This window comes from Liolophura sinensis, chromosome 9 (genome assembly GCF_032854445.1).
Source record: "Liolophura sinensis isolate JHLJ2023 chromosome 9, CUHK_Ljap_v2, whole genome shotgun sequence".
In the NCBI taxonomy this organism is placed as follows: Eukaryota; Metazoa; Mollusca; class Polyplacophora; order Chitonida; family Chitonidae; genus Liolophura; species Liolophura sinensis.
This window is the reverse complement of record NC_088303.1, coordinates 16,772,717-16,799,494: the sequence shown is the minus strand read 5'-3', so window position 1 is coordinate 16,799,494 and position 26,778 is coordinate 16,772,717. Positions and strand designations below refer to the sequence as shown.

General features: G+C 39.3%; 1 protein-coding gene across 4 annotated transcripts in view; it reads right to left on the bottom strand.

Moving 5' to 3' along the window:
* Positions 1-15,319: 15,319 nt before the first annotated feature.
* The window catches only part of LOC135474849 (uncharacterized), a 95,432-nt gene continuing 83,973 nt past the window's right edge, over positions 15,320-26,778 (bottom strand). For all 4 annotated transcript variants that reach the window (XM_064754466.1, XM_064754467.1, XM_064754468.1 and 1 more), the window contains 2 exons: positions 26,031-26,080; positions 15,320-19,355 (listed from right to left, as the gene is read on the bottom strand). In XM_064754466.1, coding sequence (XP_064610536.1) covers positions 18,970-19,355; positions 26,031-26,080 — 436 coding nt within the window. In that variant the 3' untranslated portion in view covers positions 15,320-18,969. The remainder of the gene's footprint in view (positions 19,356-26,030; positions 26,081-26,778) is intronic.

Here is a 26,778-nt window from a genome sequence, read left to right as displayed (position 1 = left end):
TGCCAAATGGTCTGGAAAACATTTGTGGGAAGTCCTTTGGCCACCAGACGTCAATAACATCCCCGTTAATAAACTGTTTACTCCAGGCTGTGTAGGACACCCGTGATCAAATTTATCAGCAGATCCAATATATAATGTCGCTAGAATCTTGATATAGCCCCAGCGTCACGTCTGAAATTCTGCGAGTTGCCATGGTGACAATTCAACTTTGCCTTCTTTGAAAGAAAAAAGGGATAAAATATTCTCCAACCTTTGTTGTTAAATTTTTATAAGCCTTCGACTGTGTTTTTTAGATTTCGCCCATATACGGTGTGCCTGCTGCGAGAGAATGAGAGTTATGTAGTCAGAAACGAGAACTCTGTCGGCCATGGTGGCTGACTTATAGCCCGAGCCAGACAATCTAGGCAGATTTCTAACTTAAAGATAAGCGAGCTTTTTTGCCAGCGCAAAAAAAAGGATCACCAAATAAAAGCCTTAACAGTATCTATAGAAAGGCAATCTGTCAAAAAGTCATTCGCCGGTAAATCAGTAATTCCCATGTGTTACTCTATAGCCTGTCGCGGATGATTCCAACTCTCCAAAGTTGGCCTTCGGAATGCGGCAAAAAGATAGTGTTGTGTGAAGGTGGCAGCCAGAATGGCGTCTGGGTCGGTTAGATTCAGCTTCCGTGTACCACAGTTACTGTCTTCTGTATACATGTACATAAAAGTCATGTATTACAAAAGTTTAAACACCAAACTCTGAGTCTTGGGTACATATTTTTGTTCTACACAGAGTCGCAGAAATATCATCAAATTATCAAAGTATACCGGTACCAACAATCCTGAAGTGGTGTTGGATGTATGTAATAGCAGGAATATATTAGCCAGAGAAAATTTGGATTAATTATGTCCGATATTTCGAAATTATTTTGGCTCAAAGCCCTTCCTCATCTTGATGCTCTTCTATCTCTGATTGACAAATACAGGGTGTCACAGTAATGACACATAAAGGTGCCACAACTGTTAAGTAAACCACATACGTGATGCATCAGTGTGGGATGAGACGGAGGATCGAGTGGTAATGGATATTATTAAGAGACTACACTATATTATATGGTGTGATTCACAAACGTCTATGTGTATATGTTGATAATCTTGGCTGTTGTAAATGGAAGAAAACATAGTTCAATCAACTACAGATAACTCGAGAGTGTTAGCCTCCTAGTGGACTTTATGAGCTGAGCTTTATTCTTGTTTATCGTTTAAAGTTATATTCTATTATAATTTATTATTATTAATTATTCCTGAAGTGACTCTAGTGCCTCGTTGTCACTGGGCAATTTAAGCATTCGACATGAAGGATCGCTAAAGTAGCGGCAATACTGGTCCTAAGTAAGCCAATTAGACCTACTTATCAGCAGATTTTGCTTGTTTGAACCCAAAAGCTTGCTACAACTGTCAATTACCCTTGCATCTTGTTACTGTATTCAAACTTCAGGATATCAAGTTTGCAGTTCCAAACCCAAATAATGCTGTTAAAGAAAATACGACATTTTCAAAATCGGAGATGAATTTGCCATATAGCTGTTGGGATTCTTCAGACGATGGTTCCAGTTATTGGATGTAATTTTATACAATCAGTTCCCACCTACTTCAAGGTTCTCTGATTCGGAATAATATAGGTCTTCACAAACACAACCATCACAAATATTCGATGCCAAATTAGCTCTCCAGACGGTGACCAATCAAACGAGATCTTAGGCTTTAATAATGTTGGAGATTGAAGTTGTGAATGCGGATATTGCGTTTAGCTGACCAGACAGACGTGAGGGGACATGGGTTGTGATCAAACAACGGTCAGTCAATAAGCTATGAACAATCTCTAGGCTAAGAAAGCACCTCGTAGTTTATTGTGACAAACTTGGGTTTGCACCACAATAGAACTTGTCAGCAGACAACTGACTGACTTCTTTTCTACGGGCAGCACTTTATGTGCGAATGCCCATAACACTGAGGTACTCGGCCATGCATTCAATGGCTTACTCGGTTGATTGGTAACTTGGTGACAGTTACTAGTTTTGGGAGAATTTAATGTAAAACCGGGAAAGGAAAATGGAGAGAGCAAATCTGATATTAAAGAGGAATGGTGCGGCAACCGGATATAGATATAACGACCTCAACTAGTGAGTTACGTTAGTCGGAATCAAGGACAAAAGTGCCAAGAGAGGGCCTCTCATTACGCAGTACCGTAAATGAAGAAAGATTGTTTTGTTTTGCTCAGGGAAATCGACATTGTATTCTTATTGCCTACGGGCCTCAACTTAAGATAAGAGACGACGTGTTATACGGACGTCGACGTTCCGTCATATCCTTGCCGATTTCAGCCCTTATCTTAGCTGACCGTGGTTAGGCTACATTGACACTCTGGCTGTTGCAATGTAATATCATTGATAAATTTGTCTGCTGAGGTGATGTATGACTGTATGGAAGAGCTTGAAAGGTGTCAGCTTCTTTAATTTGCGAAGGAACCGTAAATTAAGAAAAGCTCTAAGGTATTGGCTGCTCTCATACTATCTCTCTTACCGGGATCCCGAGGAGCCGAGCTGGCCATCATCGAGAGTGAACTTTTGGGTCATCGTGTACAGTGCATGGTATCTTCAGTCCCTGGATCTCTTCAAATCGCAATGTTGTCTGCTCTTTGTATTAGTTTCTAGAATAAATGCCTGTGTCCTCATGGCTCCGTGATATATCGTCTAAGGCGTGCGCATGATGAATTCGAATGAAACTCGACACTGACCCTTGAATGTGTTGCTGGCTTTATGATTTCATGAAGTATTCCAGCAAGTGAATAGTTAGACATTTTCTTGAGACACTTTGACACATTCCATCTTGGCAAAATTCCTAACAGCTCGGACAGAACTAAAAGTTTCATGCCGTGACGAGAGCATTAACGCCGATGATCCAGTACAGACTCTTAGGAGAGGCGATAGACATCGAGTTTTTCGAAACTGAATCAATTTTTGGGTTTTGTGAACGAATGGCTATGGAGGCTTTTGTATTATATTTTATATTAAACCGGCATAATATCTGTCATAACGGAGCCTACCTATAACCAAATTTAGGTCCAGTGAACCAATGGGGATTTCACCATGTCTATAGCAGTATTTGGATTTACCGAATCTTAATTACAAGCTTGTGATAATTCAGTTCCAGTGAACCAATGGAGACTTTGCCAGTCGTGTCTAAAACGATGTTTGCATCCAGTAACTAATGGGCATCGAGTCAATGAAATATTTGGATTCAATGAATCAAGGAATGTATAGCCTTTTAGCCTGAAGCAGTATAGGTGACTCCCGGAAGCACTGGCAATCCGGCTCATCAAACAGAAAGCAATATTATTCAAACAATTATTTAAGATCGGATCTGTCAACGAGCAATTCAATGGGAATCGAGCTTTCACATCTGTAGCAATATATGAATTGATACAATGCAGTTTTAGTACACAATGACAACATCCCAATACTCCAGCTTGAATAAGAGGAATATAAGAGAGTAATGATGAATCTAGGATACACGCGCCCGAGCTGCCGTTAAGCGGAAAAAAGTTATCCGCATTGTCTTCGTGGTTACACGAGTTCGGTAAGGTCAGGTCGTACATTTGCTTGACGCTCTTTTTATGTGCTGTTATATGCTCATCGCCTCTCGCTTAGCACACAGATTGGCAAAAGTATACCCGTTGTCAAGTGTAGTATGATTCGACGAGTCATTATATTTGCCTGGTGTCTACAGCATGGCGTTAGTGTGAGACATAGAGACTTGATTCCAATAGACACCTTCCATCGCGATACATGTATAACTGAAATGATGTTTAAAACCAAGCGAAAGAACATAAGGAAAGAATAACATGTTTAAACTACAAGCAATCGGAATATATAGCATTTCATGCTGATCTTGTACAGAGCAAATCATAATGTGAGATTCAAACGACCGGAGCAGCCACACAGCTCTTGTGGCGTGTTCTTTCACAGTAACAAACTATAAAAGAACAGCCCACCAGAGCCAACAGAACCTTCGTTCGATCATATTAAATAGGATTCATGAACACAAAAAGGAAATATCACTAAATCAGATGAGATCCTAAGCAGAAATAGTGATCAATATGTCTGCCTATGACTGCACAGCAGAAATGGTGAACCAGTGAGGGTAACACACACAGTCGTTACAAAAGCTTCAGGGACCTCGAATGAGCAATGAAATTGTTAGATCATTGTTAGAGTATGTAGCGCTTGTAGATATACAAATACATGTAAAAGGCGTACATTTCCCATGATAAATGTGTTGTCCAAAGAGTTACCCCTATATTCCAGACAGCTCCAAGGCAGAAGACAGGTACATTTACATATAAGCTTGCACGTATGAAAACATGGACGCAATAAAGTCATGCATACCTCAAGTGAATGTTCATTCTTATACGTATAGACTTGTAGGTTATCTGCATGTATATAGGTTGCTGACACACTATAGATTCTGCATTGTTATTTTGCACCTTGTTAAACTATATCAGAATTTTGTTTCCTTTGGAAAAAAACTTTTGCCCAGTGTTACTGAGCTCCCTCCCACCCCGTAAATTACCAATGTGACAGAATGCTATGACTTCACTTCCAGTAACAACAGCTCAAAATTGGATGCTCAAGCAAGCTTTCAATTTTTTTATACGTCGTAGAAAAAAGTTACATTTGGTGACATGGCTTGGTAAAGTTATGGAATATATACATTTCTAGGGATAAATAAATTTACTAAATAAGTAGTTAGGAAAATCAGTGCGCACGTGCAACCTATATAGGATTTATGGATGTATGTATGCTTGGGGTTTAACCTTGTACTTAACAACTGTTCTGTCATATAACGACGAAGAGTTGTTAGGTGAGTGCACATGTTCTTGTGTGGCACAGTGATGTCGCGAGTGAAGTATCATGCCGAAGACAGCAGATATGACACCCCACCCAGTCACATTATACAACCACCGAGCCAACCATTCCTGTTTCCTTGCTCTAACCTCTCAGTGATGAGAGCCAAGCGATGCAGCAACAAGTACCAGTTTTAAAGTCGTTTGCATGTCGCGAATCGGGTTTGATCCCTGGTCTCTCGACTTCGAGAAACAGAATTTGTCTTGAGTTTCGAACACACCAGATCAATATGGACTCGTCTGTTCCCTGAGCATATTCCAGATTTTTCCAGACTCTTTTAATCGGCAATATTATATATTTTATGTGACGTTAAATCAGCGTGGGTAGGATTTGTGGGTCGAAGGCTGAGTGAAGGCCAAGGTTTAGTGGTCCCTTGATACAGCCGTATATATTAACACAAGCCTGCCAAATGGTCCGGGAAACATTTGACGGGAGTCCCTCGGCCACCAGACGTCAATAACATCCCCCGTTAATAAACTGTTTACTCCAGGCTGTGTAGGACACCCGTGATCAAATTTATCAGCAGATCCAATATATAATGTCGCTAGAACCTTGATATAGCCCCAGCGTCACGTGTGAAACACCTCGTTGCCAAGGTGATCATTCAAATTTTCCAACTTTTCCAACCTTTGTTGATAAATTTTTATAAGACTTCGCCTGTGCTTTCTTAAATATTTTGGTTTCGCTCATAGGCGGAGTGTCTGCTGAGAGAGAATAAGAGTTACATAGTCAGAAACGAACAATCTGTCGGCCACGGTCACTATACCATAGCCGGGCTAGTCTTAACAGATTTCTCCCTTAAAGATGGCGAGCTTTTCAGCCAGCGCAGAAAGGTTCACCTCATAAAAGCTTTAACAGTATCTATAGGAAGGCAACCTGTCAAAAAAGCCGCTCGCCGGTAGATCTGTAATTCCCATACGTTACTGTATGACCGTTTGTTGGTGCTGATTCTAAATCTCCGAGGTTGGCATTTCAAAAACGGCAAAAAGAGAGCCTTATGTGAAAGTGGCAGTCAGTATGGCGTCTAGGTCAGTTCGATTCAGCTTTCATCAATACCAGACTCATTATCTTCTCTATACCGTACATATATTTACAGAAGTTTTAACGCCAAGCGAGTCTTAAGTAGACGATTCATTTCGTCGTACAAACATGAAAAGCTTATCAATATACCAGCACTCTGTATGCGGGTCTATGTGTACGATACCAGCAATATCAGCTGTGAAAAAATTATTTCTTTATGATTAATAATTTCAAGCATTTACAGATTAATCTCCGCGACATATGTTTGTTTTCAAATCAAATTAAAGTTTGAGGCACTAATTAAGGTGTGTCCAGTTGGGGGATCAGGTTGATCGGTTGAAGTTGTGAATCATATAAGGGTGAAGCTATGACGGGTCGAGGTGGGAGATTGGGTAAGTGTGGAGTTATGAGGGGCCCAGATGTGGGGTCGTGTAAGGGTCGAAGTTATGATGAGTCGATATGGGAGACTGGGTAAGGGTGGAGTCATGGTCGGTCGAGGTGTGCGGTCGGGTAAGGGTCCACGTTATGATGGGTCTAGATGGGAGATGGGATAGGGGTGGAGGTTGTGGTGGGTCTAGGTGTGGTAGGGGTGGAGATTATGGAGGGCCCTGGTGGGAGTAGAGGTGGAGGTTATGGTGGGCCCAGGTGTGGGTAGGGGTGGAGGTTATAGTGAGTGAGGGTGGATGATCGGGTTTATGTGGAGGTTATGGTGGGCCCAGGTAGGGGTGGAGATTATGGTAGGCTCAGGTGTGAGTAGAGTTGGAGATTTTGGTGGGCCCAGGTGGGAGTAGGGGTGGAGGTTATGGTGGGTTCAGGTGGCAGTAGGGGTGGAAGTTGTGGTTGGCCCAGGTGGGTGGTCGGGCTATGATATACTAATTATACTACTGTTTCATTAGCGAATGTTTCTAAAGTGTATGCCTGTATACGGATCATCTTGCACGTTGTAAACAAAACAAAACAATAATGATATTCTCGAATGGGCCTTACGATCATAAAATCATAAAAACCTTTCTCGAGAATTTTTCACTGCTGCGATAGCGGCCAGTTTAGGAGCGGAGGAAACCAGACTGCCCGGGATAAACTAAGAACCTTTAGCAAGTTGTTCGCGATCTTTTCCACGTCTGACATGTCATATTGGTTGAAGGGACATGTCATATGTAGGGCTACTTCCTGTAAGACCACACGTACAATAACACTGTTGATCTATTGTTGCCACAACGGCTTCGAGAACAATATAACAGATGAATCTTGAAAATTCTCTGTCCAAGGATAGGATTGGACCTTGTGAGACAGCGATTGGATTAAGGGTTGTCGCACTTCAGACAGGCAAAATATGATAAAAGAACTATTTGTAGGCCTCACGCAAAAGGAATGTTATCTGCCAAGCGCTAAGACCGAAGACACGCTAAGAACTTTTCCTGTCCCATCGTCCTAAATACGTCTGCAGGCCAGTAGAGGCGGAGGGTAGGTGACAGCGAGAGACAGCTATCCGACTGATCCGTCCACTTTGAGGTCTAGATAAGGAAGACTGAGAAGATGAGGATTAACCCGTTCTTGTGTACAAGTCCAGGAAAATACTGACTGAGAGCGAGTAATTACCGCTATCCAGCCTCCATCAATCATATGTGTCGACTTGGCCAGCGGAGACCTGTCCACCGGCAAACACATTACTGGACCCACCGGCTTATCTCAACCCTCACGTCTGACCCGTGCGGTCATGTACCGGTCACTTAATTAATCCAAAGATACGATTATTTTATTGGTTTATTGGACAAGGGACAATAAAAGAGCACAGGAGTACCTGACTTATGATGAATCGAACACCATATATTGTACATTCTCACAGCCTAGTGATATGCTCCACCTTTTCACGCCATCGCCACGCATGACAGGCAGGGCGTTAAACAGCCGCCAGCTAGCCTGAAAATAAATAAATAAATGAAGCAATAAATAAATAAAAAATAAATAAATAAATAAATGAATAAATGAATCATTCGATAATAGAAAGCTGTATGCACATCTGTAGCTATAGGAAAACCCTACATAAACCCTTTTTAAGAAAACCCCATCGATTGTTGAAAACCAAGAACAAATAATATATCTTATATACCCAATCAATCTTTCATTGTTTCAAACTATTTCCACACACAAAACAATGCTACTTGAAACTTGGTTCTTAAAATATTTCTAAGGACAGGTACAAAAAATATAAACCGGTATAGGCCTTATTATAGTACATAAACACTCTTTAGTGACGTTATTCATCGCCAATTATTTCGGAATGTTGCATGCGTTTGCAAATAAAGTGCAAATAAATTGCTGCTATATTAATACCAGATAGTCACAAAACCACAAGAACTTTGTAAAGCGTAATAAACGTTGATTGTTTTTTGTTGGTTTTCCTCATTTCAGCCGTCCCCAAAGATCATGTTTCCGAAGCGTGCTGTTAACGAGTCTAACCTGTAGTGGAGGTAACAATGTGGATGATTTTGGAGTCTCTCTAGACCCTATTATCACATCCGATCATTTCCACAACTATTTCGTTATATTAAAATCTACGGCCTGGCACTTGCATCCATTAAACTAGCCAGTGTAATTTAAACAAACGATCACTTTCCGACAATAAAAGAAAAACACATAAACCGTAAGGACACTCGCGGTTTACAAACAAGTAGTGTAGGGCACTGACCCGTTCATTAGAACACCTTTTACGTCCTCTCGACTCTCAGTACGGTAACGTCAGCATGGATTACGCTGCTAGTATAACTATATAGCCAAAATAGGAAAGGACATCCAAGTCGATTATCATCAGGCCTAAGTCTGACTCAACAATATATCCAAACAGTTTATTTGTTTATGAAATAAAAATGAGGGAAACCAATGCACCTCGCCTTACCTATACGTGACAGTCTTCCTGATGTTCAGTTAAGACACATGCAGGAGAACCAAGTGAGATTTGGATTCGTGATTTGGAGATTTTTTGCCAAAAAAACAAAACAAAACAAAATCGATTAGCCCAAATCAAATCGCATTTTTGCAGTAATTTTAAAATTGCCCAAATAATTGCCTTTCACAAAATATTAGCCTCGTCTCTGCACGTGTTACCGTTCAAATTGGATAATAAAGTTCCTAAAATTTTTAACGTGGGTCGCATTGTAATTTTTTCCAACATTAGAATGATGTTAACACTATAAATCATAAAGGTAAGAGTCACATACATGTATTTGCTGAAAGGCACTATCTTGAGCTATTCTTTGTAATTGCATTATTTATTTGGTTCATTAGCCCCTTTAAATATTTAGTTATGTTTTTTTTATTTGTGTTGTATATTTTAATTAGATTTATACAACAGTAATCAGGATACTGATTTGAAACCTGGATTGCACAGATCGCTATATATACCACCGTCTTTCACCAGGTATATACACCTGACAAAACTACTGCCTTGAAGCCGCAACGGAACCTGAGATATCCCTTACATAGAGTATACATCAACCGCTGGATTAGTGTGTAAACGTGATGTGCATGTGCTCTAAATAAACAAAGCTATATGACCGTTTCTTCGTCATGCACGGACTCAGTAGGCTTCTGTATTGAAAAACATTTCCTGAAATGTTTTTATTTTATAATTTTTTTTTCTCACAAATTTCCATCCATCGTTTTTAGCCCAGCGATTCCTTTGTGCTCGCGCAACCAATTAAACGTGCCAGTTTATCCACTAGATATATAATGCCTGTAGGCTTCCCATAGAATGTGGTCAATCTCATTTAATCAGTTTGTCTTTCCTATCTGTTAGCGAACGAGAAAGCTATCGGGAATAAAACTGATGTATAGCTTTAAATATCCAGAAAAAGTCCATGACCAAAGCTCGTCTAGTTGTCGGCGTCCTAGGTTATTGGCGCCGCACGAAATAAAAAGTGCCCCGTTGTTCAGGATTAAGTAGTGTACATAGCCATCTGTGTGTATTCTCCGTGTATCTAAAGGCCGGTACAATTTGAGTTTATATATATGAATATCTAAAAAATATGAATTGGCAAAGAAAAGACAACTCTGTTTTGGCGACGGCACTTCCTCATACAACATACAGCACTTGACAATTGAAATGATTTAAGGTAATCTTGAGAAAGCTTTCTTGGATTAATGGCTATTGAACGGTAAGCCCATTCAGTGTATATAGTACTTTGGAATAAAACGTTTAATTCATCTTTTAATCAAAATGTCATTACTACTTGCCATTGTCTTAGAACATGATTAGGTTAATCTATGTATAAAACAAGAAAACAAATTTGCAGCTATCTAACATCAGAACTTTACTATGGCAGGTATTTGTCATATTATCAATTTAATTACCACGGTTATAAGTTTAAAATGATTAAAATGCCAAATGCTTGCCAGGTTATCTCATGTATACGTTATAAATGTCTGTATGCGTATGGTGTAGATACCATGGTGTCACAAGCTACGTCGCACATGCATCGGTTATACTAATCAAGGTTTGAAATGGTTAGCATGACGCATGTTCAGTTGTGCCATATATGCATATATACCGTATGTACATTTACGTTTGAAATGATTATCAGGTTAATTGTTTTATATGCCTATAAGATGGAAATAGTTTATAACTTGTCATGTGCGTGTCAGGTCGTCTCTTATAACCAATAGACACGTACACATATGGTCAGGTTTTTCCGTGGAAGCCCGTCTGTGTTAGTAGGCTTTGACGTTTCCTTGAACTGTTAAAGCTCTGGTGACAAAAATCTTCTCTCAGACAATATCTTCAGACCAGACAGGCTATATATATATATATATATATAATAACACCGGTTTTCTCTTCTTTATAAGATCTAAAACTCCGCGTCTTCGAGACAACAGATTATAAGAAGAAAGAGTGAAAGAGTTTGCCCAAGAAAGAGTGTGAGAGGGTAAGATCAATCCGACTCGTGCTATGTGTAGAACAAAGGAATAAGAGAACTGGCCATTAGTGACGACCACTGACTAGACATAGAGACTAGATTAGTTCTGGTGGCAAGCTACAGAACTTTTGCCCTGTTTATCAGTTTTTATCACCAATAATTAAATCTTTACTCATCACACAAAGAGACGTAAGGCGCTATAGTCGAAAGAGGCATACATTAATTAGTGGATGGGTGTGACACGCGAGAGAAGTACACATCAATCAGTGGATCGGCTTGACACGCGAGAGAAGTACACATCAATCAGTGGATCGGCGTGACACGCGAGAGAAGTACACATCAATCAGTGGATCGGCGTGACACGCGAGAGAGGTATACATCAATCATTGGATCGGCGTGACGAGCGAGAAAGGTATACATCAATCAGTGGATCGGCGTGACGCGCGGGGAAAGTATACATCAATCGGTGGATCGGCGTGACGCGCGAGAAAGGTATACATCGATCAGTGGATCCTCGTGACGCTTTAGAGGGTGGATCAGCGTGACGCGTTAGGGGATGGATCCACGTGACGCGCTAGTCTGCAGAGGCATGAACATAAATCAGTGAATCAGCGTGACGCTCTAATTGGAGGAGGCACGTACACCAATCAGTGGGTCGGCGTGACGTGGCTGTCGGAAAAGACATGTACTCCAATCGGCGTATGTCGGCGTGACGCTGTGGTAGGGAAAGCTATGTACACCAATCTTTGTCTTGATTGAAGGTAAATTTACACCGCTGCTTGAACGAAGAATTTACTCCCAAGGCACCAACAAACACCACACAAATGTGGCAAAAACGCTGATTCCGGTCAACCGAAACAGGTTGGGAGGAAACCAGAATAGAGGGTAAAACCGTCGACCATTGGCAAATAAACTTCCAGGAACGTAAGACTGTGCCAGCTTTTTATTCCATCATAATGCTGACCGCCGTCGTTTAAGTGAAATATTCTTGAGTACGGCGTGAAACACCAGTCAAATAAATAAGTTGTAACCGCACGTTAAACTTCATAATATGAAAGTCGCGTGACAAACCGTAACTAAATTACCATGCAAGCCTTACTTAATTTCCCTGGTCAGTTTTGTGGTGAGAAATCTTCGCCACACATCCACCAACAAAATCTCAGGATATGCTCATGTGGTTATTTTCAAGTTACTTTATAATGATAAACAATCTTGAAAATGTGGTGACCGTGAATTCCACCGGGAACCCTTTTCTCTGTTTGTAGGGACTTGGCGAATATAAGCGGACCACGACCCCGTGCCTTCCACCAAGCAGGTGAGCATATCTGTAAATCTCACATGAGGATATTCGCAAGTAGTTTGCAGAAGATCTACGGTTTACTAGAGCACTCCATCTAACTGACCGTCGCCGTATAACTGGGGACTTTATATTTGTTTAACACCAAATAAATAAATAAAAAATATAACGTTATTTAATATACTGGTGACTAATTAAAATGTAACCTAAAAACACATCGTTCATGGGCTGTGGAAAATAGGAAACAAAACTCAGTCGCTAGTCGTTTGTCTTTTGTAGGACCAATCAAAATCTTCTCTAAAGCCAACCACCTTACACTCAGATGATCTCTTTCAATCAGCACTAAATGTTCTTGTCTTTTTTCCTTCTGTTTCTAATTTGTCTTTTCGTTGACCTATGTCACCTATGTACTCGAGGACTTTTAAATTCACAGCTCAACCAACCGAATTAAGCTGATTTCAAACTGGCGACCAACCGAATTAAGCTGAATTCGAACAGGTGACATTACGGGACAACTGAGTTAAAATATCCATTGACAGCGGTTAGTTTTCGAACTGAGCAAGAGTCAACAGCCTGAACAAATTTGTCATTTTGAAACTTGTGAAATACTAAACTGCTATAAATACTGTTTCCGTTGTTTTGGTATTTAAATGAAACTACGTATGACCTTTCCGTATCCCTTCTGGCATAGCCAGTTAACCCAGACAAACCTCCATTATACATAACCTCGTAACCTAAACATCATTAATACTGACAGTCTCTTGACTGCCGAATATGGTATTATCAAACCAAAATCTACACAGACAAACCAAAACAAACACTTTGTATGGATTGGTGTTTCTTTACTGACAACTGACGACAGGTTCAAATATCAAAATCATCACAGCCAAGATTTCTTGGCTATAAACGTGCATATTTAGTCTTGACTCTTTATTGACTACTATGCGAGGAAACGCCTGCAGTATTCAAATTTATCTTCCATACGTTTCTTACCGATCGCCTGATTCATTTATTATGTTCACAGAATACATCTTGGATACACAACTTATTTTTTGACATATACCATTCGATAAAGACAAAAAACAAATCCGATATCACCCTGTTAGTTTAAGCATTGCCGGGAAAGTCCATTTATTTTATGTGCCAGTCATACGTGATTTCTCGTTGAGACTGTGTAAGTTTTACATTACAGGTCGTCGTTTAAGAGTAACATTTGGAGCTTACAGCTCGTGAGTCCGCATTAGCCACTCTCTCTATCGAAGCAGAAAAGCCAAGTGTTCCAGTAAATGAATTGAGGAATCGATCGGCTGATGGAGGTCGTGACACTCGGGGGTTCTTGTGTTCAGATTTAAACACCGGAACGTGTACACGGAGAATGGAACCTAACCGTAATGGCGCGTCTACCGGTATCTAATGTCCTGGTGAATCTGGCGTATCGCTAATGGGCGTTTAAAGTTAGCTGCGAAGTCATACAGCCGTGATGTGACTTTACCGTGATCATTACCCTTCACATAAAGGCTGGTAATGGCAGCCAGACTGCCCGACGGTCTCCTGGAGGAAGCTTTTCTGCCCAACGCTCCGGTCCGTGGGGACAAGAAGAATAAGCCGACTTACCCTGCCGTGTTAAGACGTCTTGTCCAGCCCATATACTGTCACTGCCATGATCGTCTGTCGTATCGACTTCCAGGAAAGGCACACCGCAAAACTCCCAGAAGCAACAAATTCACTTATCACCTCCATTGTCACGTACAGATCTAAGAGCACGCATAGGCAAACTAATGGTAAAGCGATCTGGAACTTCCTGATTGAGGTCACGATATATCTGTTCACCATGCCACAATGATACAACAGTTTTTGGATTTCATCAAAATGTATTTGACTGTTGATTAACGCCATACTCAACATTTTTTCTATGATGCGGAGCAACAGGTGCTGGAAAATACTGGCCATCTAAATACATAGAATACAGAAAAGCATACAAAACACTGGATGCTGGTAAAGACTGTCCACCTAAACACAGAGATGTCGTAGCAATTAAAGTATTCGTCATTACACCATGTGTTCATACTCAGAAAAGCCCTAATAGAATCGTATAATTTGCTGATTTATCAGTTTTATAGTGAAGGGAATGACGACACATTGTGGCGGAAGAGCCTTCCAAATGACGACTGTCCAGTTGCCCTGGAGAAAAAACTATAACACCTTTGTTAATATTTCGATATGAAAATTCTAAACTTATATTTTCCTCTTAAGATATTGGCTCATTGGTCCATATTATAACAATCGACATTTTTAGCATCTTCCCACCTTGTGACATGCGCGCACATGTAAATGCCCTCGCCAATTTCTGGTGGTACCCACAAATGTGCAGATCACTCGGAAAAATATGGTGGATCCAATACCATTTGCGTACGTTTGTCGCTACAACGGTTTCTAAGTAATTCCGCCTATCTGGAATTATGCTTGATTTTCTTCCTAGATAAGATATTGTGGATAAAGAGTGAAAGAAAGCGGATATTTTTGTCCATTATTTGATACAACCATGCACCCCCCCCCCCCCCCACACCAACTCACAGAATCTCCTAACGTCACTTCCACTGAATTAATAACAAATAAGCATCCCTACAGTTTCGCTTTTCCCTATTCCATTCCTTCCGTTTCGAAACTGTTCTGTATCAAAAGTTACGTTGCGCTACTTGGACAGGCCTTTTTCCGTCCTATTTTCGCACTTTATACATTTTCTTATTTCTTTTCTGGCTTGTGTTATATGTGGTTTTGGGAATTGGCCTTGCGATTCGACATATGGATTTGTACAATCTGTAATCCACTGAAAATTTGCATATTTAAAGTATTAAGAAATGGGTTTGCCTGCGCTTTATTTTAGGACGCTTGTCAAGTGTACATGGCTACAACTTAAAACAGGCGGTGGGTTTCAGATTTTACAACCGTCGTGTATGGAAAATATTCTTCTACATTGCATATAGGACTTAAATATAGAAATAAAACAATGCTATGGAGTCACTGATTCTTATAGATCTTACTTATAGATCTATTACAATGGTACGTTATATCAGTACAGTGCACACAGGTAATGGAAACCAATAAATTTGTAATTAAAGAAAACAACACACCTATGCAGTTCATAGAAACAAATCTGTACATTTATTGGAAGCATCATGAAACACACAAAATGCTCGATATCTTCAATCTAAACAATATATTAACAATTATATATATTAACAAAAAGGAAAGGAAATGCAGAAACAAACAAATGAAACAGAACACCTCATATACCAGAAAACGTAACAGTTTTCCCGGAAATGCCCGAATCACAATTAGCATAGAATGGTTTGAATATTCAGCATTTCACTTTTGACCAATGACATCACCCATAAATCATGGTGCAACTAAAAGCACAGAAACCATGCCATAACACTGACAAAGGCACTTGAATACAAAACTGTTCACAAAATATTACAATGAGTAAAATCAGAGTAATCTGATTGTGAAATAAACAAAAAGTATAAAACACAAAGAACGGGACTTGTTAGGGAGGGTAAATGTCATAAAATGGACAAAAGCAGCACGGAGCATGGATACAAATGAAGTAAATACTACATAAAAAAAAAAACAATTGGGAGATTTTTAAATAAATGAAAAACATACATGTATGTTGTGAGACAAATATTCTTGACAAGAATTTCGAGATCTAACTGAAACCACATAGCTTTCTTACATGGTGCAGTTTCTTGATGTTACTTTGGTGAAACAGATGGTCCACAGGACAGATTATTTCATTCACAGCCATTGAAAAATGAAAAACAAACCAATTCTAACATGAACATCCAAATAATTCACTTTTTTCAATTCAACAAGTACAAATAGTGCAATAAAATATTTACTGGTGTTTTCTCCCTCCTCCAGATCATTCCATTTTACACAGGAAATGAATGGAGGGAAAGCTGTAAAACACAATTTAAGACGACTGACTTTACAGGTTTATCCAGAACAATTTCTGGTATTCTGTCAGTTAGTTTTTTATGTCCGTTATTTACACAGAACTTCATTTTTACACAGATTCAAGTCATGTTTTGATCTTGAGAAAACTTGCTCATTTAAGTTTTGTTCAAATATTTAGATGAAACATTTCACACGCTGAGATCACATTCAGCTTTGAGTTTACCTTCTGTCCAAAAGATCAATATCATATCTGAAATCGGAAAGTTGAATATCTACACAACAAATAAAATGGAGTTCCTTTGACATGAAACTTATGTTTACTTTTGGAGAACATTAAGCCATGAACTTGATCAATGGCTAAATCTTTCAAATTGGGTAATTGCACTCATGAATTACCCTTTAGTACACTAAAACACAGTTCAAATATAGTTTTGGTGTGGAAATAAAATGCATGCTAAAATGGAGTAACAAAATGAAAAATAAAAAAGAAGCAAATAAAATCTGGTTATCTGCTTTCTCTGACAGGCTAGTATCCTGCTGAATAAAGAAAAATGCTACAGTTTATAAAACAAAGTAAGTGCGTCCATATTTAATTTAGATTGGCAGTTCAATGGTTTGGCAACTGGAGTTGCAACACAGTCGAGTTTTAAATATGCTGGTAGCCCTTTGTGGTTGAAGAAAAGAATGTTTCTAAAATATAATGGGAGCAAAATGGATCAGCAAATGCATGAACGAAATGAATGTGTACAGTGTAAACAAAAAAACTGAAGTAACAAAGAAATTTACCAATGCAACTTGTTCTACCTGATAATTTTGATGTCATCCAAACATTATTTGGTGTACAAATATTGTATGGATGTAAATGGGAATATCTGATATGCCCAAACTTGTATCGGTGAAAGTTAAGAGTGGGTATGCCCAATATAATCTGAGGAGAATTAAATGCAAGTAGTAGATATGCTAAAAATAGGACTGTTTAAAGCCTCAAGTTCTAGTCTCATTTCCTATCACAGCAGCTATTAAACCACTGAGTTTTTTGTTAAGAAAAGATATTTATGTTGTGTAAAATGTCATACTCTTATTCAATCTATTTGATATCACAGAATCAAGAAACAATCAAATCCAGAATAGTTTAACATTTTCTTTTGTCATAATAACTAAGCTTAAAACTTAGTGATTTTAAAAAAAGGTTTTAGAAGTATTTCATCTATAGACTTTGGCAAAAACAGCATTTAGTAAATTAATGTATTAATGTACATAGAAAACAATTTATTTTTCCTCCATGAAAAAAATCTTTATGCTCTCCAAATACATTTACCTGTACAACTATTGTGAATAAAAATCAAATATCTCCAAAAGCATAAAATACATTTCAAAACTGAAAACAATCACAGCAGGAAATGAAAACAATGCATATGGTTAACAGAACACAACCCAGAGATTCAACAAAACAGAACACTGCCAACAATGACCAATAGATGAGATGAACAGAACAGGTGATTGCAGTAAACACATAGAGATCTGTGGTATTTCTGTGGAGAGACAATGGTCCTGGTTAGCACTGACATCTCGTGTGGACACAGACAGGCTGAAGTAACAACTCAAACCTCTTCTCTGCTGGACCTATAGCCACTTCTCAGCACAATTGTGTCTGGATAATATTCACATGTTGATAAACAATACCTAAAGTGAACATAATATTTATATATTGATGTTTTTGAGTTGGATGGAACAGTTCAAATCTTTACACGTAGGGAACATATGAAAAACAAATCTCTAAGACCAGGCATTTACAGCTCCTAGCTATTAACATACACGTGAGTAACAGAGTATAGACGAGGAAAATTATATTCAGTTAACATCTTGCCAATGTGACACGATTTTGTGAACATGTATTCTTGTGCATTGAGAGCAGAAAAATGAGTAATTTTTAATGAATTTCATCTGAAGTTATGGATGGAATGAGCATGCACGTTCTCCATTCTCAACTTTGATTGGTCAATTATCTTTCTCTCTTTTACACTCCCGCACAGTCACTTTTAGTATGTTGAAGTCACCTGATTCAAGTGAACAGAAAAGCAGTGCTAAAACGTTAAATCACCATGGGGGTCCTCGTATAAAGTTGAATGCACCACAGAAACTTATGAGGAATATTCCAAATGTTGACCTGCATGCACATCTCCCATTTTGGTTTTCTCCCATTTATTCATACAAATATATTGTTCACACAGTAACTGAGGGCATCCACTGTGATGGGTGACACAAGCACATGTGAGTTCACCCTGTGAGACATTTAACACTTGCATACCAAATTCAGCATCTCAGATACATCTACACTTATCTACTTCACAAAGTACATCATCTCATTAAGTAAAGTTCACATTTTTTTCGATGTATCAGCCAATCAATTAAAATTAAACAGCCTGGCTGTTCAATCAGATTAGTATGTGTACATGTACCTGTTAACCAATCATATGCTCAGTTTCTCTTCCAACCAATCACAGTTAAATCTGGACATCATGTGACATAACTATGTACATGCAGGATCAATTAGGCATGATCTGCTGGAAATGGCAAGATTCTTGTGGAAGCCGCTTCCATCAAACAGCATCCAGTTACCATTGTGTAGTGAATCTTCAGAGTTAACATCCTGAATCAAGAATGTCAGCACCATTATTGTTGTTGTAGTCAGGGCTGAGACTGTGGTGAAGTTTGGCTGAGTACAACTGCCATGACTCTCCAAGATTTACCCGTTGGCACCACTACCTCCTGTAGACAACATTGAGCCACGTATGCATGGAACTGTCACCTCCCCAAGGTATATGCCAACATCACGTGGCGAACTGGTCTAAGCTTGGGGCAGTGGGCTGAGAACCAGAGTTATTCTGGCCCTCGATTAGTATATCGTAGAGAAGGGCATTGTCTATAGCCGTCTCTTTGTCAATATCTTTGAACCTGTCCAGTGCAGTAGTATTGTCTGTACACTCCACTGCAGTGACTGGAGTGTCACCGAGATCCACAGGCTGTGGGTGGGGTAGTCCCAGAAGTTCTGTGGTCAGGGCCAGGCGCTCAGGGCCCCCATCCACCACTTCCACTGAGTACGGAATCTCCCCATGGGCACAGCCTTCCCCTTTCTCCTGTCCACTGACAGCCTCATATCCCAGCTTCTCCTTCCCAGACTGGCCAGACTTGGCGTTACCTTTCTTGGAGTCGTTTCCTGTAAATGAAAAAGCACACATTAACATTCCAACAAAGATTATAAGACAGTTCTTGACTTCCTGATATGCAGGAGGAAGTTCTGTATTCAGTTCCATGAAAAGTATACAGTTAATGTTTGGTAGATTCTCTCCCTGCACAATATGAAGTGTGCAGGAGCTTTCCGTTTTAATTGCTTATTTCTCCAAGACATCTGTGGGCACTAATTCTTGGTCATCAAAATGGCTGTTTTAGTCATGCACTCATAACACCCTAGTCAGGCGGTATCATATTGTAATTTCCACATCATGCACCAGTCACCTAAACGTTTACTAAATTTACTTCAATTTCAACTGAACATACACAGCAGTTACAGCTTTATTTGGTTATTGAATTGCAGTTAATGCCAACCTTTAGAATAATTTACTTATGCCTGACCTGACTACACAACCTGACTGGTCAAGGGGTGGTCTACTGCTGAGAGAGACCAGTGGAAACTAATACTAAACCAGAACACAATTAAAGTGTCTTGATAAATCTATATAAAGCATGTATCAGACACACACTACATGCTCAAGACAAAGACACATACGTGTATCTGATCATTCCAGAGAAAACCTTGAAAAGTAGACAAAAGCTAATGCTTAGTTAAGACGAAATGGACAAGATCTATGGTTACCAGATCTGGGGTTATCACCCTGGCCATCCACAACTGCCATTTGCGGGTATCATACATGTCACAAGTTGGTGGCAATGAGGAAGAAAACAACCTGGCTAGAAAATGGCTTTTATTTGATATTTCCATCTCAGAAGGTCACCCAGCATTATCACTGCCGTAACCGACATAGCTGCCGAACAAACTTGAGGTGGTTCACTGGTAAAAAGTTCGGAGACAAGAAAAATGGATGCTGAGAGTGGAAAAGTTAAACAAAATAAACAGTATCCACTCAAAGATATTGTTCCCCAAGGAAAAAAGATCAACCCTCCAAATTATGTTACTTCTGTATCCCCCACAACATCTGTTTTCCTATTAACTGCATATGGCGTCTGAAGCAAAACAAACAAATCATCGTGTACAATGGGAAAGCCGATGATCCTCTGCCAATTTGTCGTCGGCAGTATTAGAAAATAACCAGTCCTGTAAACTAGTACTGAGCAGATAACACCTCCGGAATGTCGGCCGCATGGATGTCTTTAGATAACAGTGGCGTACAAGAGATAACGATTAATGGAATATGGCCTAACCTACAGAATGTATACCACCCGACACTGCCCTACCCCATCCCACTTGCTCATATACTACGCTAATCACCTGCAGATTGCGGCCACAGCTTGAGAGGAATTTTTCAACATGTACATAGTATCAACAAGTTCTCCTCTGCGGTTTGGAAAAGGTTAACAGGTAAGCCATGACAACACATCAGATAGACATCAGCTACGCATTTGTTTCCAGAATAAATAATGGTTCAACTTTGACCCTTTCCATCCACGCCCCTCTGCAAGTTTCTGAGAAAACATATCGCTTCACTGCATCAGTACATTTCTTCTACTTTGACATTAAACACAAAACCAATAGATAACAATAAATAGATAACAACGTTATTTTTCGCAAGTCTTCTAATTTCACTCAAAACAATAATGTCAACTCCCACCTCAGACACAGTTTGAAGACATGAAGAAATTAATTTTACAAATCAATCCAGTCTAAAGAAAACTGTTCTCTGAAAATAATAAGAACTGAGCAAGTAAGGAAGATCCAAGAATTACACCCACCAGCATTACAATCAAATCTAGATTCTGATTGGCACGTCTTCATTCAGGTACAAATTCATGTGTATGAAAGGAGTTTTACCCGGAATTCTGATGTGAATTTACAGACACCCCGTAGAAACCCCCACCATTCCAGCAGGAAGCTGTATGATGGCTGTACCATCAGGGCCCTGTAGGGTAGCTAGAACTTTCCTGATCAAATCTTGATCAGCCTAGGTCATTATCCGCAGCTAATTAGCTGAGGCAACAAGCTTATCCCGACAGGTTTCTCTGATCAGCGGCCAGCGCTCACCTGGTGCGACTGATGACAGTGGTGTAGTAATCCCAACATGCTGGCTCTAACCCATGACAGGCCCTGCCTGGTCAATAAGCCAGATAGTGGTTTTGTACATGCATCAGTTCACATGCTCAGAATGGCTCGGGTTATATGGTGGATATAGAAACACACATTGTCACTTATGGTTCTGCTAACACATAACACTAAACAGAACTGCCCGTGATTCAGCTCAAGTCTAGTTTTTCAGTGTTTTTTATGTTTTTAACTTGAAACTAAATAGAACCTCATGATTTTTAATGGCTGCCCTATGCCATGTAAAGTTTCAGAAATCCTAAAAACAGCACAGAAATCCCTGTAATGTGCACTCAAAACAGATACCTAGCTTTATAATACAGATTGTAGCAAGTGGCTTACAATCACCTCAGAGTATTAATGCTAATAAAGTGGATGGTAGGTAGGATATTGAGCAGCCACATTTCCATGTGGTGTTACATGGAGGCCATCAATATGTGCGCATTATGCTTTTGTTGCTCCAAGGACTAATTCCTACAGACTACATACTTGTACAAAACACTTTCTGCCACATATTTCTTTTGCCAATCAAAGAAGGAATCTTCGTTCCATATTCTTTCATACACGTAATATTTTAAAGAAAATTATTACTAAATCATACAAAAACATGTGATTTGCTCCTGGGTTTGACAATAAAATAGCATCAGCGAAGAGAGGGAAGTTCATGAAGAAGAGGATAGATTTCAGCAGATTTTGATTATCTCCCCCACATACTGGGCATATAGCTATACTTCATCACAGACCCACTCTTACATCATTAGATAAGGCAGGCAGTCTGACGTGTCAGCATTCATCTATCATCTTAAGGTCGCATTTTTCTGGCAAAGCAGAGTTAAAAAAATGCCACCAAATGACAGAAATGTTCATTTCATTATCTAGATCCAATAACACCAAGCGCTTCATTACTCGTTTTATCGTAATCTTTTGTGCTTTTGCAAACTCTAACCTGATTTGTGGAGAGATCAATGGAAGATCAATACGGAAAAGGCAAGTAACCAAAACAAATTAGGAAAATAATTTCCGTTATATGCCTGTCAGAAAACTCTCATTTATTTCCCCATTTGTCAAAGGAAATCATTATCTTCGCTTTCCTGTTCCCCCTCCGTTTTTCTGATGAAAGTTGGTCAGAGAGTGTGCTGGTGAGTTTATTTCCTTCATCTTCTGAAGAGGTGCTGACTATTTATTGGGCAAGATATAACGTGATGAAGGGCCCTAACACGTCGGAATTCACTGTGCCGACTGGCTCGAACAAGAACATGATGATGGAACCAAGATCACATTAGTCTTTCCTGTTAATAGGGGCAGGGAGGGGGGAAAAAGTGGGGGGGGGGGGGGGGTAGGTAAGAAGCACAGTGCAGAAAAAAAACACTGGTAGAAAAACAACTATGGGCACTAGGAATTGGAGTGGACATGGTTTAAACTTTACGTATTTGGAATCAAAGCAGACTTACACGTATATACATGATGACATGGCAATTTCAGTAAGAAAACAGTTTTCACCTTTCATCAAATTTACAATTATAACATGTACTATGGGTCATACAAGTACCACAATACACATCTGCACTAAACCTGTTTGTTTCTTCTTTTCAAGAAGAATTACATACATGTAGTGCATTTCAAGAAAGTCTACTTCATTGTGAAGAGAGAAAGCAGAATATATTTGTAATGTGAGAGCATTACATGATAAAACTTTTGACACTTTGGCAAAGTTTGATTCATTTTCCAGACTCAAAAATGTTGAGGATACACATGAGTTAATTTAGGTTTTTAAAGACGTGGAGTATCAGAATACATGGCTGCACATAAAGTCTGCCCCAGTTCACTTGGGTTAATGATTGTACACTGGCTGAAAAAGGAGCTTATTTGTTATTAGTACTCTTTTAAAACAGATGTGCCCAAGAGAACTCGGTTTCTATTTGTCTGTCTCGTTAAGACAGGGTAAACTTTACACCCAACATTTTTCATATAAATTTTTGCTAAGAATCCTTGCTATTTTCACAGACTATTGTATCAGTGTTGTGTTCTGTGGCCTCCATGACAGTCTTAATGAACGTACTGCGATAATCCCAAAAGTTCACTGTTGTAGGCATCACGGCAACTCTTCCAATAGCTACAATTGATTTCCGAGGGTTTGCATTCCATAAGAATAATTCTGTTTCAAAGAACCAAATAATCTGAACTGTTTTTGTAAACAATATACATTTTGCATGGCACCACTACCAAAAAGCTCTTCTGCAAATTTTTTTATTTATTTTTACTCATTTACTTGGTGCTTTACACTGCACTCAAGAGCATTATGGTGGGAAGAAACAGGGATGACTGTATGTAAAAAGCAGACCATTATGGCCACATGTGTGACTCTATCCCAGGTTACATTTGTAACATCATAACGTGCAACAAGTGGACATCTCTTAATTCTGAAAAACTGGTTTGTACAGAGAAATACAAATGAAATTCCGGGAGTTTTCCAGGACCAAACTGCAATTTTCAAGGAAAGATTTTATGTAGTTTTTAAAGAGGTTATTGGAGAGATTTTCTACAATACATTGATCAGCACCAATCCAGTCAAAACTGTTGCATACCATAAGTAATAGCCTTACACAAAATACCAGCCTTGGCTGTGTACATGTTACTGTTCAAATCCAGTAATAAAGTTTATAAAATGTTATCAAGCGAGTCGCATTATAACTTTTTAAAATTTCAATACTATAATTTTAATTGTTTATGTATGAATCTGATATTTACTGAAAGGCAATAATTTGAGCCATTCTTGATAATTAAATTTGAAAATCTGATTTGATTTTTTGGCAAAAATCTCAGCTATGGCCTGTTCAAATGTTTAAAATTTTTTAATGGCGTTATACATAAATTCATTTTGGAGGTTTCCTTTTTAGCTTTAGCTTTGTTTATTTAATACTGCAGTTTTCTTTTAAATGTTTTTTTTTTTCTGCTTTATTTTCCATGAGAAAAGGTCTACCTTCTGAGTTCCTATATTTATTTTTTGCCCAATTTGAGAGGTAGTCAGATTAGTTTAACCTTCTGAGTTCTGTGTTTATTTCTTGCCCAATTTTGAGAGGGATCTTTACATTTGGCTGCATGTACCTTCAAAATGGGGTTGTCTATTTAACACACAAAATAGTAGAGATGTATAACAAAATAGTAGAGATGTATAATAAAATTTGCTTCAAAAGAATTCTCGGGACCGGTAGATCCAGGATCAATCCTTCCTTTTTCCAAGGAGTTTCCAGGACTGTGCGAACCCTACAAAATCAATCTGAGCACAACTGAGGTATAGTCTAAGCTTATGGCGTATGCCTTCTGGTATAGAATTTCTTCAAATAAAATCAACCCATCAAAAATCATGAACTTTGAATCTCAGTCCTAAAATGTTACTAATTTCAAAACAAGCAACAACTCTCTGGTAATGGATTGTCCAGAATGCACAATGAGCTTATATGTATGTAGAAGAACATGTTGCTAATGTAATCAACCAGTACAAATTATCATCTGCTGTTACAAATACAGAATACTATATTGTGCGTGTTGTACATGTATCCTTTGCTGTGACATCTGTAACAAGTACAGCCTGCTATACTGTGAGCGTCGTACATGTACAACATCTGCTGGTACAACTGTAACAAGTACAGACTGCTATATACTGTGTGTGTTGTACATGTATCCTTTGCTGATAAATCTGTAACAAATACAGACTGCTATACTGTGTGCATTGTACATGTATATCCTCAGCTGTTACAACTGTAACAAATACAGACTACTGTAATGCATGTGATGTACATGTATCCTCTGCTGTTACATCTGTAACAAATACAGAATGCTGAACTGTGTGCATTGTGCATGTATATAATCTGCTGTTACAACTGTAACAAATACAGACCACTGCACTGCGTGTGATGTACATGTATCCTCTGCTGTTACATCTGTAACAAATGGACTGCTATACTGTGTGTGTTTTACAAGTATATGGTCTGCTATATACCCTCCACAAACATAAATCAGAGTCATCAGGAACTACATGTAGGCACTATCAGAACTTAAGAGACATTGTGTATATCCATGGTTGACCTCCACTGATCCGGCTTTCTCATGCCATTGACTTCTCAGACTTCATCAGACAGGGAATTAGCCGTGTGAAAGCTTTGCACTGTAAATCAGCCCAATTTTCCCCTACTTAGCGCCACAATGCTCACAAGCCAGCATCATACCCCCAGACACCTTCCTTACGATCTCAATTACCGTCTTCCACAAGCTCAGACCCAACACTTTCAACAATTAACCTCCATTCTTATGCCAGACCCTCGTCTTCCCCAGTCCAGCTTACTGGAGACTTTAGGATATGTTACTACCCCTTAACTACCTCAATTTATCTGGCGGATGCAACAGAAAACAGCCATAACAAATATCTGTTAATCACTTCTATTGAAGCAATGGCAAAATGGGTGTCATCAGTCTCTGCGAGTCCCTGGCTATCTCTAGAGATGGGCTTCTGTCCCAGCAGGATCCTGCGATTGCGTGAGCGACATCGATAACAAAGAAGAGAAGCAGAGAAGCACTTACCCTTTACCGACTCGTAGGAATGCTTGCCAGCCGTCGTTCCGTTTCCGGCTCTGAAAGACATAAAGGAGGAAAGATTTTGATGTTAATATCCAATCTACAAGCATTAGTACAAATTACTACGGTTGGGGATTGAATGTCATCAAGATGGCTGTTTGCTGGCAGTCCCAGCGTGCTGCTGATCTTATCTGCCATCCCACAGAGATTCTGCTGCTTCCTGTCAGAGGTACACATCTCATATCCCCACCCCTCTCTATCTGATTTCTCTCCTCTCCATACAACTCTATACCAGGCGGTAATTACAGAGTAGCTGCTTGTACCTGAACCCTTATCTCTAGGTTATGTAACATACATGGCTAGTTAACATACCTCAAGAAATTGTCTACATTGTGCTACAGTAAAATCCAGGCTTGGGGTTCTCTTAATGCAACAATGTTGCCAGCTATTAGCCTGCTAGGGGTCTGACTTTTGAATGATTGTGAAATAATAAAAGAAAATGATGGTCAGTTGCCAATCACATCCACAGCCTCATCAACATACATGTCCTTGAAATCAGAGCCAACCAATTGAACCACTGAAAAGAAAATTTCAATTTGCTGGTGATCATATCCCTAGAGACTACAGAAACACTCCCTCAGCAAAGGGCTAACAGAAGAGTGGTGGGGACTTAAAACCTTCTGTCATGTTTGTAGTGTTCTGTTTCACTTTAATATTCCAGTAAAAATGAGGTGACATAAACAAGATCAAACAT